Raw genomic sequence first — 14,227 nt, 5'->3', positions numbered from 1 at the left:
GAAAGCACCTTTTCCCCAAACTAATTAATGTGTTATAACCAGGACGATGCAGTTAATGTGTGAGGTGAGTTTGGTGACACTACAATTCACAGAAATGAAATTATTGAACGATAGCCCCAATAAAACAAAATCACCCAAAATCACCCAAATTTATGTAATAGCACTTTTTCAAATGTTTCCACTGCTGCAAAGAGGTATCGTTGGCTATCTATCAAATGTTGACTTTTATCGACCCCGAAATTTCGAATCTGTGAATATTTTCTCACTTTAGCAGTGATGTTGTTGGTATTGTGTGTGCTGAGGTAAGAGTTGATCACATGAGCTACGTTCATGTGACTGTTCACGTGACCTCTTGTCTATATGGCAGCAGTGAGCTCCGCGAAGGAGTGTTTCGTTCTCTGACTCACACTTCGAGGAGACACAAAAGAGCTTAAGAACAAGTCAGTACATCACCAAGAACAACTTGAAAGCTAGCTGCAGGTAATTATTACTTTTTCCTCTTTTTTCCACCAGCAAACTTGAACGACGAAGAGTTAGCCGCTAGCTATAGCACAGTCAAAGATGTCAAGTCACACTTTGTGTTTTGACCTGAATTTGTTTCCGTATAGCTCCTAAATGAGCAAAACAACAACTAGCAAAGGCGGCAAATTGAGGGCAGTCATTTTTCTTCATTACATTGAAGGGTGGCAGACTTACTTGCGACACTTTAAAGTATTTTTGTGTAACTGGTGGGTGGTGTGCGTTTTTGAACTATAAAGAATTAATTAGTATTCAGATAATTCATATCATTCGTCGATCGGTTGCACAGAAGAGACAAGAACGCATGACTGTTCACATCCGGTATGGAAAAAAGACCGGTTAAAGCACACAATGTAACATATCATGTAAAAAATGTCAAAAAAATAAACAAAATAGATGATTAACCAACGAAAATCTGTACATTTCCAACAACTAAAGTCTTTGTTAGTGACACAATTGGTGAAATTCAAGTTTCGTAGAACACATAATGATTCTTGTGTGTTGTATCAGTGAGATCCAAAATATCGATCGACATGCAGTATGTACAGCAGGGTACGGATCTAGTGTAAATACACGTAACAAATACTAGCTATGGAGGTGTGAATGGCAATTACTATATACTAAATACATTACTAAATAAATACTACATATGCAGAGCTCATCAAGCTGTTTTGATTTCCTTGGTGTCACTTCTAGATGTTCAAGGATTTGTTTCTCCAGATACACAACAATATGGCTCTGTATTTCCTGCCCTACTTAACTGACTCAAATACAAAACATCTTCTGAAGTAATCGGATAAGGCTATGATAAGAGCTTGATGAATGTGTAAGGAGGCAAAGGTCTCCTATAGATTAAATTGGCCCAGGTTGCCCTCTTGACTCACTGGTTGGAAACTTGCGTGATGGATTAATGTCCCATTCACCGCACTTTCGATTTTAGCATGTAAAGTTGCATGTTCCGCCCCACTCTCTGGCTTTTAGAAGTGGTTTACGTACATGAGGGCAAGGTCACAACCGTCTAAATGTCAGTAAAAGCCCTGGGACTGTCCTGTGCTTGCGTATTTTGAGATAGCGTTTCACTTCCTTTAATGAATCATTGCTTGTGTTGCAGTGTTGACGGTTCACAAGCAAGAGTACTTAAAACAAGTCATGTTTATTTATATAGGCCTTAATCACAAGGAGCCTCAAAGGGCTTAACAAGCAGGCAACAGTAGACAACAAATCTTGCATATGAAAGTATCTAAACTAACTTTCCATTAGAACTACAGTAATGGAAATAGAATTTGTCTGTTCCAGCGTAAACATCAGTAATTTGACTGATTAGACTGTTGATATTTTGAAAAAAAGATTGAAGACACAACTTTTTAATCAGGCTTTTAACTAATATTTTTAAACTTTTCTTATGTTTTTATCTTTTTAGTCCTATTTTATGCTCTTAGTCTTCAGCTTTTAACTTCAGTGTTTCCTCAGGGGGGGTCCTCCACACTGGGGGCTGTGTCGGGTCTGCTGAGGGGGTGCCATCCTTGGGTCCCTTCGACCCGGCCGGCTGGGGGTTCCTCCCTTTAATGTGGGGGTCCGCCCGTCTGTCTGGAGTCGGGGCGCCCGGGTGCTGGTCCCCCGATGGCACGGCCTGCGGCTCCTCCCAGTGTGGACGGCCCCAAAGGTGGCGTTTCCTTGATCCTCAGTGCCATGCCATGTCTCCCTACTGTGTGTGATTGTGTGTGTGTGTGTGTGTGTGTCTAGTATGGAGGGTGGGAAGGAGGGGCTTTCTTTTGTTTCTTTGTTTTTTCCTTTTAATCGTGGTAATTGTTTTAATTCTGTAAAGCACTTTGTGTTGCATGTCTTTGCAGGAAAAGTGCTATACAAATAAAGTTGATTTGATTTGATTTAAATGTACTGGCCGTAACAGGCAAGACGTCGCTTGTATGAAAAGGAATTGTTGGAAAGCCAGGACAGAAATGTAAAGTTTAACATCTGATGCGCTACTCTCTGTAATACCTCTTTGAGAACATTGTCTTTTTAATAAGTAGATCCATATTTAGAGGTAGCAACTCAACATTGATGTCTGAGTTTCAGTCATCAGAATGCAGAGGAATTTTCCGTTCTTTCTTCCTCAGTTTACTTTTCACTGATGATGAATCCATGAACTTCACTCATGTGATACCAGACTGCTTTAGAATGGATGCAGCTGCAGCATGTTGACTGGATTCACTTCTGCTTTTCAGGAAACACCTTCTACACTGCAGTTGTAAAATATGTTCCTGATTTTAAGTCACTGTCCAACTGCCTGCTTCACACTTGCTGCTTATAGTGCTTGAACCTCACTGTTAATTCTTCTATGACGTCTATGCATGCAGTGGTTTTGATGGACCACTGCTCTCTCATCCTGAGCACAGGCTCAACATCACTTCATCAGCGTCTTGAGTGGCTCCTTTCCCTGAAGTACACATAAAATTGCACTGCTAGACAAAATGGCTGATGTCAATAGATGGTGCATGTGTATCTGATGTTATGGCTCAGTGATTTTGTGCCGAAGTACAGTCGGGTTACACTTAACGGAAACATAGGCTGTTTATAAATGAGATACACGTTTGAAGGCAGTGGACTGTTGAAGTGTGCTGACACAGTGCGTTTGACCACTGGAGGGCACTTTGTTCGACATGACTGGACATAAGTGTCTAGTCAGCTGTGAAACATTTTTTTTTTGTGTCGGAATAACAAAAAAAACGACCAACTTTTTATTTGTATTTTCAGGCAACATGTGGCGAGCAGCCCTCCTCTTATTGGCTGCCACCCTGTCGGTCAGCTTGGCCAAACCCCGCCTCCACCCTCTGTCCAGTGAGATGGTAGACCACATAAACAAGATGAATACTACATGGAGGGTGGGCTGTTTGATTCCTTGTGCGTTGTTGTTCTTTGGTTCTCTGTGATGTTTTCCTACATTTTCTGCTCTTCTGCTTGTAGGCTGCTCAAAACTTCCCAAATGTCGACTACAGTTATCTTAGGAAACTGTGTGGGACAATGCTGAAGGGACCCAAACTTCCTGTCATGTGAGTCTGGCTACTACTGCTGCAGGAAGTGACAGCAGGCAAATCACGTTTATGTGCTCATCTCTGCAGGGTTCAATATGCCGGACATGTGAAGCTGCCTAAGGAATTTGACTCCAGGGTACAGTGGCCTGACTGTCCCACACTGAAGGAAATCAGAGACCAAGGCTCATGTGGCTCATGCTGGGTGAGGAACCAAAGACAAAACATTTGCTATGAGTTGATACAACCTGCAGACAGAGAGTACATTTTGAGAAATAAAAAGCATGTGGAATATCCTCACACGCTTACAGATTGTTGTTCAAATGTTTCTACAAGTAATAGAGTGTATTATACCTACTCTGTTTGCAGGCCTTCGGTGCCGCAGAGGCCATATCGGACCGTGTGTGCATCCACAGCAATGCCAAGGTCAGCGTAGAGATCTCAGCAGAGGACTTGCTGACCTGCTGCGATGGTTGTGGCATGGGGTGAGAATTTGTCCCCATCAGCACCCCCTAGGTAGCAGTGACCTGCAGTAGCCATTGAATGGTTCAGGGCCAATTAAGTCACTTTACACCAAGAGTGTCCAAAGTGCGGTCAGTGGGCCAGTTGGGGCCTGCAGATTGTTTATTTTATTGACCCGTGGCACAATGTAGAAATAGTGTTCATTTTTGTTTAATTTTAAGAAAAAATTTGAAAAAAACTAGCAAAAAGGCAGAATATTAAACCAAAAAGCTGAAATGTTGATGTTAATAAGAATAACACAAGCTTGGACATTGCACCCATCACCTGCATATGAATTTTGGAGGCTCTTTTGAGAATTTCAGCGTGTTGAAGTTAGGGATCTATCGAGATATTAAACTAACTATCTTTTTCAGATGTAACGGTGGCTACCCTGGAGCTGCCTGGGGCTTCTGGACTACAGATGGACTGGTCTCTGGTGGACTCTATGACTCCCACATCGGTGAGTGGCACACTCCAAGCCAGTCGTGAGGAGCGAGTGAGTAATGGTACTAGCTTGTCACCATCTTCCCGTCCGCAGGTTGCCGTCCCTACACCATCGCACCCTGTGAACACCACGTGAACGGTACCCGACCTCCCTGCACTGGGGAAGGTGGAGATACACCCAAGTGCGTTTTCAAGTGCGAACCCGGATACTCCCCCAGTTACATGAAAGACAAGCATTTTGGTAATTGAATGACTTTCTCTCCTAAACCTGATGATGGGAAAGAGTTTAAGCATATAGTGCTTGTTTTTCAGGTAAAACATCTTATAGCGTGATGTCAGACGAGGAGCAGATTCAAACTGAAATATTTAACAACGGCCCAGTAGAGGGAGCATTCACCGTATATGAAGACTTTGTTCTGTACAAGTCTGGTAAGTGTCTCTGCATTGGATGAACTTGTGAAAGAAAAAAAAAATTGATGAAAGTCTTTTTCTTGTCTACAGGGGTGTACCAGCACGTGTCCGGGTCCATGCTGGGTGGACACGCCATAAAGATACTTGGCTGGGGGGAGGATGATGGTGTCCCCTACTGGCTCTGTGCCAACTCCTGGAACACTGACTGGGGTGATAATGGTAAGAAAATACAATCACTATCATCCAAGGTTGCGTCATGAAGGTCAAAACCATTCATGGGAATGACTCACTGTAAACTCTTACACTTGAATTTGAAGTCATTCCTTCCCACTGAGGTGGGAATGATCCCACTGAACTGATTTAACCGACCTTTGGTTTGTTGGCGTTTTTTTAGGGTTCTTTAAAATCCTACGTGGATCAAATCATTGTGGCATTGAGTCTGAGATTGTGGCAGGAATCCCCAAGTAGAACCAAAGGTAATAAAACACTCAAAATAATATATTTTAACCTACATTCTATTAGCTCTTAAGTCTGTTTCTCATGTTTCTTTGTGTAGGTTTTTGAGTGTCGTCGTTCAATATGTACTCACTAGAGGGCGACACACATCATCTTCCTGCACTGGGATTTACACCATGTGGATCGTTTTTAGTCACCACAGTTAAAGCATCACTGATTTACTTTCCTTTTGACAGCAGCAACAATACATTGAAGAGTTTGTACTTTTCAGTGGCTCTGAGAATGTCTGCAACCACTGGATGTGCCTGAACACGATGTGTTCTCTCTCTTTTTGAAAAATTGTAGCTAATGTGAAGTTTGCACAGGTGGACAGTCACCAATGTGCTTTTCACATTGCCTTTTTTTAATGTCTGACTTTGTCATTAGTATGTGTCAAATGTTTTATCAATCACAGCTGTCGTATTACTGCCACTTTTATTGTTTAATGACATTGTTAGTATTTAGGCATTGTAATTGACCTGTGAAGGCTTTTAAATGTCATCATGTGAGGAATTTAGTATTTGCTTTATCTGCCTGCAATGATCATCTATGCTCTGAATTAAATGTTTCATTGTGAATATGTTATTGTTGTTAATAACCATTGCAGCTTGTGTAATACTAGTTTGCAAAGCACACCCAATTGAAATGTATTTCTCGCAAACATTAATTTTTTGTGGGGTATCAAAATATTTTTTATACTTATCTGAACAATTGCATATGACACATTTGAACTATATACTATAAATGTATACTAGTTCATGTCAAAAGGTGAGAAAGCTTGTTATTTTTTTATTTCACTTGAACCTTCATACCGCGATACACTACTTCCGCCTTGCTGTCAATAAACACGCCCCTTAATAGGGGGAGGCTTGTTTTAACATCAGGCGTCGTTATAGCCACCGCTACACGTTTCTAAATTCAATCTTAAAACGTCATACAACCAAAGGAAAGAGAGAGAAATAAATTGTATTGACAGTGTATTAAGGGGGGTGTTATTATGTAAGACGTTCGTTATTATCGAAGTCACTATTAAGGCATTGAGTTATCACGTGGACATCATATGGTACAAATCAAACACCCCATTATGGCGCTCAGTTGGAACCGGCTAGATTGACTCCAGGCAAGCGAGAACATTGTGAAGCTAGTTCGTGTGAGCGATGGAGGGTGGCGGCAGGGCTTCGTGGATGAAATATGGTACCGCATTGCCCCTGTTTGTTGTTATTTTGGCCATTTGGTTCCGGTCACCGGACAGTGAGGAACTGGATGACCGGCTGGACACCGTGCTGTCCTCGCTGCTCCGCGCAGAACGCAAAGTTGGAATGAACCACGTCGCGAGACCGAAGGTGGCTATCGGTAAGTGCTAGCAGACTCTGCTAGCTCATGCTAACTGAAACTTCGCTGTCATTTTCTGTGGCGGTTGTTTTCCGACTATGACTTCATTTGTTGACGAATTTCTTTAATTTCTTGGGTGCTAATTAGCGTTGGTGTTGCAGCAAAATGTGGCATTCGCTAACGGAAATAGTTAATTTTATGAGAGTTGACAAAAAATTATTTAATGATGTGTTTGAAACCTTCGTCGTCTGGTTGCACTCCTCTTCGTGTGCTTTTTACAGTCGTGTTTATTACACATGCATTGGAAAGTTTACAATGTGGTGCTAATTAATTCAGGCATTCGTCTTGAATTTCTCATTTTCTCCTGAATTATTTGAATTATTTACTAAGTGCCACCCCTTTCCCCGATTGAATTGTTGACAGTAAGCAGTTTTAATAATTCAATCATCCTCCAAACATAAATAGTCGTTGCCTTCAGGTACCTGTAAATAAACGTGATTAGGAACGATAGTGTGACAGATGTTGTCATGTGGTTATCTCTCCAACCTTTGCTCAGTACAACGCCACATACTTGAGTCATTAGCATGAGTTAGCATCACATAACATCCTTGTTTCGTCATGTATGCCTAATGCTACTACGTGGTACTAAATTTGTATTATGCATTACAGTACCACACACATATTGAAGATGCATGCATTTTGCTCTGGTCCAATTGATAACAGCTGCTTCCTCTTCTACAGTACATCTCCCCTGGAAGGCTCTGTTTGTGTGCGCCTAATAAACAAATTTTGCACACTCTTTTAGGTTTTGGAGGCTGCGTGGACCTGATTGTGGACGGCGTATCGCTACTCAATAAGATTGGTCTGATTCCCTCCGACCAGCCGCTGCATCATGACTACTTGGAAAGCGCCGAGCAGCTGTCTCAGAGCTTCGCCTACTTCTTTGCACCCGGAGCTGCTGCAGAGTAAGCAGCCTCTTGTTTTTGGTTCAAATAGCTGCTCTAAAACCAAGATACAAGGTACAATACAGGAGATGTACTGTATTTAAAAAAAATGTGGCCACATGCTCCCTTTCCACACTTACAGCTCCTCCCATAGGAAATAATGGAAACAGAAATCATCTGTTACAGGGTCAACCTGTTGCCGTTACAACACCTTTATGTTATTTTTGTGTTATCTTTACACCGTCTGCATGTGTGCATGCTTGTTTGATGGATTTGTATTCAAGAGCATGCTTTCACTTTTTATTTTTTATTTTTTTGCACACCCCGGTAGGCAACTCCTTCCTCACATGCTTGCTCTCGCTCGCTTGCTGTGTCGGCCATTGCCCACACGGATGAATGCTTTACTTGTCACATTCAAAAATGCATTTGCGACAGATTAAATGAAAATTGGACTTAATATCAAGTTATGACGGCTGTCGAGTGGTTAGCGTGCAGACCTCACAACTAGGAGACCCGAGTTCAATCCTACCCTCAGCCATCTCTGTGTGGAGTTTGCATGTCCTCCCACATTCCAAAAACATGCTAGGTTAATTGGCGACTCCAAATTGTCCATAGGTATGAATGTGAGTGTGAATGGTTGTTTGTCTATATGTGCCCTGTGATTGGCTGGCCACCAGTTCAAGGTGTACCCCGCCTCTCGCCCGAAGACAGCTGGGATAGGCTCCAGCACCCCAGCATCCCTTGTGAGGATAAGCGGTAGAAAATGAATGAATGAATGAAGTTATGACTAATAAAGTCCGAAAAAAAATTAGGTCCTACAGGCTGTGCTAATACTTATGCTAAGACTAATTTTGGGATGTTGACAAGACAAACATGCCGTTAGATGACATTGCTATGAATTGAAAAGTAGGTTAATTTCTCACTAAAACACTAAAATTGATGTTTACAATGGTATGCGGAATGAAAAGTAGTTTCATAGCCCGGTTAGCGGTTTCGATGTATACCACAGTACGACAAAGTGGCATTTCTAAACTGTAAAAATACTTTTGTCATGTCGATGTGTAGAAACCACATGGGCCATGTTGTCAAAACTTTGCAGCATAGCTAGCTCTGATGTAAAGCGGTGCTGATGCGACAATACGTGTGCCCTTGTAGAGTTTAGTATCAGTATTATCACTATTCTGGTATCAGTCCGCTTAGCAGTAGTATTACCGTAAGTAAAAGGGAAGAGTAAGATGTGAGGTTCATCGTGTTTGCTAATTGGACAGGTTTGCTATGTTTACTTTGTGTGAGTTCACCACCATCGGCAGTGAAAATGGCTTCCGGGTGATTGCACCCAAATAACAAACCTGTTTAACAAGTCGTCTTTGGCAGACGCTTCATGCTGAATGAGACGCTCTTCAGCGAGTTGGTGGACGCATCCCGTGACCTACCTGGAAACAGGTGGGCGGTGGGCGGAAACGCCCCCGTCATGGCGAGCCGCATGGCAACCGAAGGCTGTGAGGTGCTGCTAGGGGGAAGCTTTAGCCACGACTTTACCGATGTCCTGCCGCAGCGCATCACCGGTACACACGCACACGTAATGTGTATTTATTCCCACATGATCGGACACGTAATCATCTTTACGTGTCACCAGTGGCAGGCAACACGGTCGAAGAGCAAGACATTCATCTCATCTTGGAATATCCGTCTGGTGCCGAGTGGGGCCAGTATTCCTCTCGTAGAGCCAACAGGTACTGCTACATTTGATCCAAGCTGAAAGTGAAAGTGAAAGTCACACAGGAGGCTGCTTCTCATACATGACCTTTCATTGGTGCTGTACAGGTACATCATCCACAGTGATGACCATAATCCCTACCTGGCATCCATGGAAGAGTTTGCCAAGAAACTCAAAGGCTTTCAACCGGACCTTCTGGTTGTGGGCGGCTTACAAATGATGGACAACTTCCCCTTCCAGTCTGGTAAGAGTGGGAATTGAGTTGTTTTGATCCCTTGCTGGTTTTAACACGGTTCATCATCTCAGGTGAGCGTGCCGCTCTGCTGTCCCGCCTGGCCGAGGTGCTCGCCACCTCCTCTCCCAGCATCGGTGTCCATTTTGAGATGGCCAGCTTTGTAGAAGAGACCATCATGGAAGACCTGCTGTATTATGTTATTCCTCATGTAAGTAGAACAACACGTTAGTTTATAATAACAATTCATTCACTCTATAGCAGGGGTCTTCGATTAATAAGGTCCAACTACATCAAACAAACTAGCTCATTCATTCATTCATTCATTTTTTACCGCTTTTCCTCACTATGGTCACTGGGAGTGTTGGAGCCTATCCCAGGTGTCTTCGGGCGAGAGGCGGGGTACACCTTGGACTGGTCGCCAGCCAATCACAGGGCACATATAGACAAACAACCATTCACACTAGCGCATATGAATAGCAAATGTGATGACGTCATCCCATTGTTTCAATACACATTATCTTGGCACCTAAATTGAATTATAATTTTCCCCCAATTGTGAAGGTCCAAGACTCTTTATTCAAGTTCTTTTTGTTTGTGCTCCTCCAGGCGGACTCTTTAGGGATGAATGAACAGGAACTCCCCAACCTGCTGAGTCTGCTCAAAGGTTCCAACATCACCGTGCTGTCAGACCCGAACCCTCGTGTGGCGACCGTCCTGGACCAGATGAGGGAGGTCTACCGCCTGGTCAACCAGCGCTACAAAGACTCCAGCGGGCAGGGGGACGACGCTCAGGCATGGAGCAAACCCCTGACCCGCCTCCACGTGCACACGTTAGCCTTCCAGGCCATGATTGTGACCCGAGGCTCCCAGTGGAAGAACACCATGTCGGCCACCGCCAAAGCCTCGCTCACGGCCAACCGCCACGTGTGCGGCTCCAACAACATTGACCCCAGCAAGGCCAGGCTCATCATGGACGACTCGTTCTCCGTCAGCCGGCGGGAGGGCAGTCAACGCATCCCCCTGCAGGAGAGCCGACCCGTCAGCTGCTGGGAGGAAGACGACTATGAAATCTGCGTGGCGCCCGTGCTGGTGTGCACAGAGGTGTACCAGACAGCGGGCGGAGGAGACAACATCTCCGCTGCTGGCCTGGTGCTGCAGATCTAAAGGAATCACTCGGTCTCTTTGTGTGTAGCACTAACCTGCTGTTGTGTTGCAATGTGTTTGTTGGGATCAAACACTGGCATGGATGTCATGTGGTGGACTGCAGGGTCTTTTCTTTCTAGACCTTTCCCTTAAGCCTTCACTGAGGGTCTACAGTTATGGCGGCTCAGCCAGTCTTCAGTGGCAAAAATATGCATTTGGTTTTTTAATTTGAAAGTTGTTGAACCTGTCTTCCTGTGACACACTGCTCTTTACGCGCCGTCTTTGCTGAGTCATGGTAGTCATGTGACAGCAAGGACTTGATGAAATGGCTTTTTTTGCCTCCTACATACAAGTTCCAAGTTCCATGTAAGATGGGCCTTTGACTAAATTTGGTGGACCTTACATGCAGTGAGGCTCATTCCTGTCTTTCTTCTCCCATCTTCATCTATTTTCAAAGAACTCCAGATCAGGGAATTTGAATGGAATTTGAATTTTTGTGCTCAGCCCAGACTCCGTTTACTCTCACAACAGGAATAAAAAAAATCCTTTTGTATTTAACCGTAGCTGAAGCTAGCAAGAAAGTGTTTTTATTTTTCTCAAGCTGCCACACCGACCCCCTGCCTCACACTCAAACCCTGTAATCTTCCAGTACATGTGAAAAAATGGCTGCGAGTGTTTTGTTTAATGTTGTCACACAGTGCAATAATGCAGAAACCATTAACGAGACCACCGTCAGATGCTGGAGTTACTGTTATTGATTAGATTTTCTTTCCATTTCACTGCCCTTATCTATGTATGTGTGTGTGTGTGTGAGAGAGAGAGAGAGACTTTAAGGACCAAATTGTAAGGACTGCTTCCAAAAACATTCCTCATCCTCCATGCTTATTTCTTCACTATAGTTTCTTGTTCATACCAGACAATGCAACATGTATGAGGTCAAGTGAAAATAAGCTACCCTTCATTGTGTTCTTTACATCATACTGATATGATGGATGTCAATGAGCCTTAAGTCTTTCAAGGGGATCTTTTGTGGTGTGTATTATCCTCCAGCATGATAGCAAGCTGAACACTAACGGGTCATGTTTTTTGCTGTGAAATCTGTTTTTGGGTTATTTTAGGCAGAATGTGTTGGTAATTTTCATGCAGGTGAACTCATGTCTACATTGTGAATAAATGCTGACACAGCATTCCGTGCTTTGTTTATTCACTTCCCTCCAATTCCATACAGCGTCATATTGTATGTTTCATTCATATTATGTAACTAAATGAACAAATAGCAACAGCTCTCAGTATGACACAGTGAAAACAATAACTATTCTTACAACAATGACTTATTCACGTCCATGCATGCATATATAAGACTTCACTCTCGCATCTACACTTCAGGGTCAAGGATGAGGTGGTTGAGGAAGTCTTTGCTGTAAATGAGGTTGGTCTCATGGTCAGTGAGGGCTGTCAGCATCTCGTCCATCTCCTCTTGAGTGAAGGCCTCACCTTCACAAACACACATCAGATGATGTGAATCACATGACATGGCTCTTGTTTTAAAAATTCTTTACCTTCTTCAGTCAAGTACTGCGATAGATCATCTGGGTCGAGGTAGCCCTTCTTCTCAATGTCCAGAACCTCAAAACAGAATTAAAATAACATTTTACTATACGTTTGAACTTGCAGTGAGCCACTGTAAGGCATGTATGGCCACGTATGGCCTACCAAATTCCAAGTTCCTGGTTGCATAGTATGCATTCCATGAGAGTGTGTGTGTGCATGGTAGCCATCATCCATTCTGCTGACATAGCATGATTGCTGATTTCTTGCAGACAATGACAGTAACATGCATTGGCCTCCGCATGTGGTTTACTGGTTTAACTGGTCCCACTGGGTCCTTTTGACTCCTTTCCAAACACAGCTATTTATGCCAGCTTATCGCTGTGAAAAGGAAGACGACGACAATGGCGGTCTCTCACCTCAAAGGCTTGAAGCAGAACGTCCTCAGAGATGGGGGGGAACCTTTAAAACACAGACAGTCCAGAAAGTGTTGTGATGACTCAGCAAATAGTATGAGAAGCTATTCATGTTTTCTAATGCTACATTAATTACCATTAATTACAACTGAAGTCTAACTTGAAGTAGACTTGAGGTTATTTCTAGTCATCATTGGACTCATATGTGAGTCTATCTAATCTTGAGGTTACTAAAAGAGGCTTTCCTACTTGTGTTCCAAAAGAACAGCAGTCATGGCGGGGAGGAAGCGGTCCAGATGGATGTATCCTGTTTCGTCCTCTTCTACCTGGTTTGACATAAAAACACCATATTTCCTCAAATAGTGTAACCGGTACACATATGCAATTGGCCTAGACCTAAACCTGCTCAATGTGGAAAGCGTTGTACATTGGCGCTATTTTGTGTCAGCTTTACAGATACCACCTGGCATATTGCAGCACTTTGCATTGTCTGTGGTGTTTATTTTGACAAGAGGTACTACTGCACCCCTATTTTAGAAGTGACTACCCTTACCTACTACACAAGAAGCTGGTATGCACATATTTGACATACTATATACTGTACTGTACCACGGCTATGAAGTTATGGAGGTCTGCCTGAGTAGGGAAGCAACCCAGAGAATAGATGATTGTACCAATCTCTCTAGAAAAGAGATGTTACAAGTAAGTTGTTACAATGACTTTGAAGTGTACGTACAAACATAAATATATTATTTATGTGTAGCAACGGAGTAGCTCACCGCACATCCACTGTTTGGTTTGATAAGTAGTCAAACGCCTCGAAAGCTGCTCGAATCTTTTTCTCCACCTCTGAGGAAAAAATATAATAACATTGAACATTTACTTGATAAGGTCTACGTAACGTAGGGATACTTTGCTGGGCTTTGTTTTAATGACATAACTCGTTATTCGCGTTGAGAAAACAAAACTGCACTTTGTATATTGGGCGCCATGTTTGACGTCGCCTAGCAACCTAGCTGCCCGGCTTGGACTACTACTTGTTAGCGCGGGAAATTTTCATTGTCGAACAAAACTCAGTTTCGGATTCACAGTCTTAAAGTTATTTCACAGCGTGATTGATTGACGCTAATAATAACTATTGGGATTACAACTACAAATACTTGCAGTAGTAAGAACAATGACTCGTGAGAAAAATGACAGAAAAAACAAACCTGCACTTCGGACGTTGGCCGCCATGTTTGTCGTCACCTAGCAACCGATCTCCCAGGCACGTGCCATTGTTAACACAACTACTACTACAACTACGAACAAAAACAATAACACTGAATAATAACTACTATGATTACTATTAAAATACAAATACAGTTGTAGTATTAATAACAATAATAATAATGTTTATTGACATAAAAAGTTGCCTCAATCAACAACCTGCCATATGACGTCACAACGTTGTCTTGTGGCGTCATGACGTCGTGCCATAAACCTGAAAAGAG

At 42.9% G+C, this 14,227-nt stretch overlaps 3 protein-coding genes across 3 annotated transcripts; 2 read left to right on the top strand and 1 right to left on the bottom strand.

The window, feature by feature from the left end:
* The first annotated feature begins 313 nt into the window (after positions 1-313).
* Positions 314-5,977, top strand: ctsba (cathepsin Ba). Its single transcript, XM_058088923.2, has 11 exons — positions 314-480; positions 3,274-3,401; positions 3,484-3,569; positions 3,639-3,753; positions 3,918-4,033; positions 4,424-4,509; positions 4,588-4,734; positions 4,806-4,922; positions 4,995-5,123; positions 5,299-5,380; positions 5,461-5,977. Exons 2-10 carry the CDS (start codon positions 3,279-3,281, stop codon positions 5,370-5,372), a joined length of 993 nt encoding a protein of 330 aa, XP_057944906.2. The 5' UTR covers positions 314-480; positions 3,274-3,278; the 3' UTR covers positions 5,373-5,380; positions 5,461-5,977.
* Positions 5,978-6,423: 446 nt separating this feature from the next.
* Positions 6,424-11,965, top strand: adpgk2 (ADP-dependent glucokinase 2). Its single transcript, XM_058089078.2, has 7 exons — positions 6,424-6,752; positions 7,537-7,696; positions 9,050-9,240; positions 9,312-9,408; positions 9,500-9,636; positions 9,699-9,835; positions 10,234-11,965. Exons 1-7 carry the CDS (start codon positions 6,557-6,559, stop codon positions 10,789-10,791), a joined length of 1,476 nt encoding a protein of 491 aa, XP_057945061.2. The 5' UTR covers positions 6,424-6,556; the 3' UTR covers positions 10,792-11,965.
* A 7-nt stretch (positions 11,966-11,972) lies between these two features.
* On the bottom strand, positions 11,973-14,102 carry drc8 (dynein regulatory complex subunit 8). The gene is made up of 7 exons (XM_058089086.2): positions 13,946-14,102; positions 13,514-13,583; positions 13,344-13,416; positions 12,984-13,060; positions 12,738-12,780; positions 12,330-12,396; positions 11,973-12,264 (listed from the first exon to the last, which is right to left on the bottom strand). Exons 1-7 carry the CDS (start codon positions 13,968-13,970, stop codon positions 12,146-12,148), a joined length of 474 nt encoding a protein of 157 aa, XP_057945069.2. The 5' UTR covers positions 13,971-14,102; the 3' UTR covers positions 11,973-12,145.
* Between the last annotated feature and the right edge of the window lie 125 nt (positions 14,103-14,227).

Source organism: Doryrhamphus excisus, linkage group LG13 (genome assembly GCF_037039965.1).
Source record: "Doryrhamphus excisus strain RoL-2023G ecotype Guam linkage group LG13, RoL_Dexc_Guam_v1.1, whole genome shotgun sequence".
NCBI classification, from domain to species: Eukaryota; Metazoa; Chordata; class Actinopteri; order Syngnathiformes; family Syngnathidae; genus Doryrhamphus; species Doryrhamphus excisus.
Note: the sequence above shows the minus strand (reverse complement) of the source record. Positions and strands in the feature narration are given on the sequence as shown.